This window comes from Eptatretus burgeri, chromosome 2 (assembly GCF_056783735.1).
Source record: "Eptatretus burgeri isolate ZD-2024b chromosome 2, Ebu_testis_v1, whole genome shotgun sequence".
Lineage (NCBI taxonomy): Eukaryota > Metazoa > Chordata > Myxini > Myxiniformes > Myxinidae > Eptatretus > Eptatretus burgeri.
The window spans coordinates 123,703,877-123,709,876 of NC_140962.1; the positions used below are offsets into that span (position 1 = coordinate 123,703,877).

At 44.5% G+C, this 6,000-nt stretch overlaps 1 protein-coding gene across 7 annotated transcripts in view; it reads right to left on the reverse strand.

Annotated features, from left to right (window-relative positions):
- Nucleotides 1-6,000, reverse strand: part of LOC147032986 (nucleobindin-2-like) — an 85,523-nt gene that overhangs the window by 24,822 nt on the left and 54,701 nt on the right. For all 7 annotated transcript variants that reach the window (XM_085871075.1, XM_085871074.1, XM_085871073.1 and 4 more), the window contains exons 6-8: nucleotides 4,658-4,843; nucleotides 3,313-3,403; nucleotides 3,006-3,064 (exon numbers count right to left, since the gene is read on the reverse strand). In XM_085871075.1, coding sequence (XP_085727201.1) covers nucleotides 3,006-3,064; nucleotides 3,313-3,403; nucleotides 4,658-4,843 — 336 coding nt within the window. The remainder of the gene's footprint in view (nucleotides 1-3,005; nucleotides 3,065-3,312; nucleotides 3,404-4,657; nucleotides 4,844-6,000) is intronic.

The following is a 6,000-nucleotide window of genomic DNA, read 5'->3' on the forward strand; positions in this document are numbered from 1 at the left end:
AACAACGCAGTCACACCTTGGCGATCTTGCCAGCATATGGCGACCTCTGAAAAATGCGTCTAAAACACTGGCGCACGTCGAATATGGTATGGATAAGTTTGGTATACGTGAGTAGAACGCTAAAGTAAGCTATCCTACGTCGTAGTAAGTGGAGTACGTCTTGTAATTTAAAACGTGCGAAAAAATTTTTACGACGTACTTGCCGTATGCCTCACACGTTCCGCATGCAATAGGAATAAGTTGTACGCACGATATGCGAACGTTGGCACACATCGACAAAAGTTACTTGTAAGCCACTCATCAGTCGAAAACACGTCGAGCTCATGTCTAGCGTACCCGAAAGTTATTTCTAACTTATGAGTAACGTGGTTTGAACCAATTCCTTATGTATTTCCAACGCATATTGACGTATGTAGACGTATTTGATTGACGTATTCCGGATGACCAAAGAACTAAATGAACGCGTTTCTAACTTACAACTACCGTATTGGCAGCGTTTAGGGGAATTGGTATATAAAAATGGGGTTCACACAGGAGGAACCCGTCAGTGTTCCAGACTCCATGTTTTTTTTGTTTTTTGTTTTTTCTTCGGCATGACGGTGATGTTGACACTTCGATTTCTAGTGCGGTTATAATTTAAATCGTTGAGCGGCAGCCTATTAATTATATTGTTACGGTTGTGGAAATTCGCATTACACCATAAAGAGTCCTCAAGTGAGATATCTCGATAAGTCCATGTGTAGTTAGCCCACACCCGTTGTATAGAGGGAATTTATGTGATCCATTCGGGCTGTGATCCTGCAGTTAGCCATTTTTCCTTTCTCTATTGTTATTTTCGACCATTAAGCCGCCAACAACGCAAACAGCCACTACCTTTACCTTCACAACTCCATCCCGCAAATATTGCTTCACCGCCATTCCCAAACAACAACATAACCATCAAACCACCACAGAAAACCCTCCACCACCTTCGCCTTTCTCCTTCACAACCAACAACCGCACCACCTGTGAACACTGAACGTCAGGCGGTCTAGGGCCCGTTCGGCGATTGGTGCCAAACGCACCGAACCGCGAGCGCGAATGGCGACCTTTCCGAGAGGAAAATTCGGATCCAAAAGTGCTTCACGCCCACTTCCCCTCCGTCCAATGGGTGAGCGCGAGGCGGCTTGGCCCCGCCTCCAAGCGCGTGTATGTGAAGTCAGTTTATGCAGATATGCAGATCAAGGGAGGTTCACGCCCCTTTTTGCCCGACCAATGGCTGAACAGAGGGTGGCGTGGCCCCGCCTCCAATCGCGTTTTGATCCGCATATTTGCATATCGGCTCCTCCTGAGACCTATAAAGATACGAGCACAAGGCGACTCGCGGCGGGAGTGTGGAACTAAAAGAGGGTGAAGTTGAGCTGGGAGAGAAGTTGCGGAGGAGTTACAGGGAAGACGCCGGACGGCGACGAGGTTGCGGTGTGGGGGTCGCTCGACTCGTCGCGAGATCCAGGCCAACCAGCCATACCCCTCTCCCTGAGCATCAACGATCCCCCCCCCCATTCGCGCTGAGATAGTGCCGAGGGGGGCCCCCGTTCCTCCTCCACCCTAAACGTGGTGCCAACAAGACCGCTCGCGCGGAGCACACCGGAAAGGACTCACCGACCACGCCAGGGCACGGAGTCGGGGCGCAGCGGCGCGAACATTGCGGCTTACCCGCCATCGCGTCACGAGGACGCGGGTAAGACCTCCCCGGTCTCGTGGACCTGGCCGATCCTCCAGGATTCACGTACATTTGGTCTACGAACCTGTCTGCCTCCTCGCCTATGAGGGTGGCTTTCTTTTTCCTTTGCTTTTGTGTAAATGCTTGCGGTGGCGCCGTCTGTTAAGTAAAACTGCGTAAGTGTTGCCATGTTTCGGTCTTAGTCGGTAGTATCTCTCTTTTACTGTTTCTTTCTGTGCTTGAATACGTGCCTTTTATTATTATTACTGTGACTGAATATACGTGCTTGCTTTGTGTCCGTGTGTCACGCAATAAAATGCTTGCTTGTTGAACTGTTCCCGCTCTGCTTCGTCTCTTTTCTTTTTATTGACTCTCCATGCTGCATCACGAAAGAGATTGGTAGTAAGTGTAAGTTCCCGGGAACTAATCTGAACCGTCGAGGTCGACGATAACTCCGCTCGGTTATCTCTGCAGTATGGAACGAACCGCTTAAGCGATTCTTTTGATTTAGTTTGTAAAAATTACCCCTGTGTGGGAGTGACGGTCATCTCTATAATACCACAAGTTCGCAATGTTCAGTTATGACCGAAGACAACTGCGCAGCTCGACTGCGCAGTAGAACTGCACAGTTTGGTTAAAGATGACTCGGCATTTTGACGTACGCGCACGGAATTATATTTTGAAAATAAATGCCGACGTTTACATTTCGTGTTTTGAAACTTTTGCACCTTCGGCAGAAAATGTATAAATATACAAGGTCAGCTGCTATGCAATGACACCATTCACTAACTTTTACCATGCCAGTAGAGAATATATAGCCTCCTGAAAGTGGGGCAGTTTTTGCAAACTTTGAAGTCACGTGAGGCGAAAACGAAAGCGAAATTCGAAAATCCGTCCTGACCAAATTTAGATATTGTCCCATACATTCATATGCCACAATTAAATTCAAGATCGCTTGAGAAATGTAGGAGATAGAATTTGAAAATCGTCATTTTCGCAACTTCAAAGGCCTCGTGACCTTGACCTTCGGTGACCTTGAAAGTCATACCATCGTGTACGTCTCATCGACCTCTATCAGGATCACTAATGACCAGATCTCCCGCTTCAACTTCATTGTGAACGGACGGACGGACAGACGGATGGAAGGACATCGACACCCATATTATTAGGTCATGCTCAAAGAGATTACCTAAAAATGTATCCCCAGAAGTTTGCACACACTGTGAAATTTCCGAAAATTAAAAAAATAATTCACAATCTCGTCGTGCGGAGAACAACTTGGTTGTAATGCACATTCACTCACCTCTTTGTTAAATAATGCTTCCAGCTCTTCTTGATCAAAAAAGCCATCTTCATTAAAATCTACGTTGGAAACCAAAAGTAAATTCGCGGTTCATTAGAGCACAACACTGAATTCAAATATTTGTTTTCTTTTGTTGTAAATGATTATCCCACTTTTAACCGACATTTCTACAGCATGCTATTTTTCCATAATCATAATCATCAGACTCGCATCCCCATGTGCACGCACTCCAAACTCACAAGTAATTGACTGAAAGCAAAATTATATTAGTGCACGAGCATATACGTGCAACGTCTCACTTGCTCACCATGGAGTTTGAAAAATGTTTTTGGATCAAAAGAATTGGGATCCATCCCATCCCCATCTTCCCAAACCTCCTTCAGCTGATCTTTGCTGCCCTAAAGGAAGAAAAAGTTGATCAAAACGAATCCTGGGGAATGCAAATGTTGGCTCTACAAAGTCACATACAAAAAAAACAAGTAAAAAGATTAAAATCAAAATTTCAGTGGATAAATGATGCAATGTCTGCAAATAATCGCAATATGTTTGAAAGGGCTATATCATGTGCATATGTGTAAATATGAACACGCACGCACGCACATTTGGCTTGCCTCGCACTTTTGCATAGAGTAGCCGAGAATTGCTAGGGAAATCTTTAGCACAGGTTAATTAAAGGATTGGTCAATGAAGGATTTGGCATTACGTCACACGTGATATTGGAACAGGACCTACCAGCATTTCACAATGGAAAAAACATGAATGTAATGCATGCGAGGGGATTCGGAACCAAGAAATACACCATGATCTCTTCTACCCTCATTAACCCCACCCAACCCTTCCTCCTTCCAATTTTCCAGTTCCCCCCCCTCCTTGGAATTTCCTTCTGTATCCATCTTGTCCACCACATGCATCCTCTCCTGCCCCTACCCCCCCCCCCCAATCCATCGTTTTTGCCCCAATCTCTCGATGGTGAAGAACCACTTTGAAAATTAAATAATTATCGCATCCAGATCCGGAATCGGATCTTCTCCAAAATTGAATCAATTAATCCGTGCCACACACCCAACCTGCCCACCAAGTTTTGTCCGAATCCGTCCACAACTTTTTCAGATATCGTGCTATAAATCGGTTCAGCCATGTCTCTCAATGGTGAAGAATCACTTTAAAAATTCCAGTCGTCAGATCCAGATCTGGATCTTCACCAAAATCCAATCAGTTGGTCCTTGTCACACACCCAACCTGTCCACAAAATTTCATCCGGATCCGGCCACAACTTTTTGAGACATCCTGGAAAGACAGACAGACAGAAAGGGGTGAAAACAACCTCCTTCACCTTCAGTGGCAGAGGTAACAAGAGAAAGAGCAGCATGCACACACTGAGCTCAGTAGACATGGGCCTATGGTGGTTGTACTTCTACTTGGATTTGCTAACTACGGAAGGAGAACGTTTCCTTTTTTGGGTAAATCTGGGTGGAAAAAAAACAAAGTCAGATAAATGTGGATGAAATCCGCTAAATTATTTAAATGTCATGATTGGTTATTCCGTTCAGTGTACATGATTGGTTCAGTCGAGGTGTATATGAGCAGTAGTAAAGTAAATAAATTGTGTCGAAGTGTGACAGCATGATTGCGTGGAAAGCAAGGTGACTAACAGGATGGTTGACTTTAGGGTGGCTTTGATGCTTTTGCATCATCTCCTTGTGCTTTTGTTCTTCTTCCTGCCTTCGCTCTTCATCCAGAGTTTTCAAGAACTCCCGCCTCTCGTGTTCCTTCATCATTTCATACCGCTTAAATTCTTCATGCCTTGCCTCATCAAAGTTTTCCAGGTCGTTTGTTGCCTGTAAGTCACAACGATCGAGAGAGCATATTAAAGGAAGTCATCTTGCAGAATTGTGGAAAATATTTCAAAGTAAAGCAAATCCATAAAATTCAGCTCCTTCTTCTTCTTCTTCTTCTTCCATATGCTGTGCAAGGTTGCAGGGAAGTATAATATTGCTTGAGGGAGCAGCTGTGCCGATGATGTAATGCCCTCTGCTGGTCAGGGCAGGCATTTTGGAATTTGTTCATGGTGCCGGCGAAAGCTCGCCTACTCTTCGCGAAGGACACCGTGGGATTTTTAACGTTCACAAACTAAAGCTGGCAGATGGGACACCCAGTTTAAAGGCCCAGTCACACCTTGATGTTTTAGCCAGCTTATGCCAATTTTTGAATAAAAATTGTCTAAAACGCTGGCACACGTTGAATACGTTATGGGTAAGTTTTGGAAATGTTGAGAGCACGCTGAAAAACACTGCCATACGTCGTAGTACGCTGGCCTTCATCGTTGTACTTTGCGGTTGTCCTCAAATTTTAGCATGCTTGAAATTTTACGACTTATGCCGGCGTATGACTCAAGTTCCGCTACGCTGGCCATAAGTTGTAGACACGTTACACGATCATTGACACACGTCGACACACGTTACTTGTAAGTTAATCATAAGTCGAAACACGTCGAGGTAATGTTTAGCGTACTCGAAACTTATTTCTAACCTATGAGTAACGTGTTGTAGGCACATTACGCGATCGTTGACACACATAGACACACGTTACTTGTAAGGTACTCATAAATCAAAACACGTCGAGGTAATGTTTAGCGTCAGTGTTCCAGACTCCCTGTTTTTTTTTTTTTCTTTTCTTCGGTATGACGGTGATGTTGACACTTCGATTTGTAGTGCGGTTATGATTTAAATCGTTGAGCAGCAGCCTATTAATTATATTATATCATAACTGCACTAGAAATCAGTGTCAACATCACCGTCATACCGAAGAAAAAAAAACAAAAAACAAAAAACCAGGAAGTCTGGAACACTGACGCTAACCATTACCTCGACGTGTTTCAACTTACAAGTAACTTTTGTCGACGTGTGCCAACAATCGCATATCGTGCGTACAACTTATTCCCATCACATGCGGAACACGTGAGGCATACGGCAAGTACGTCGTAAAATTTTTAACA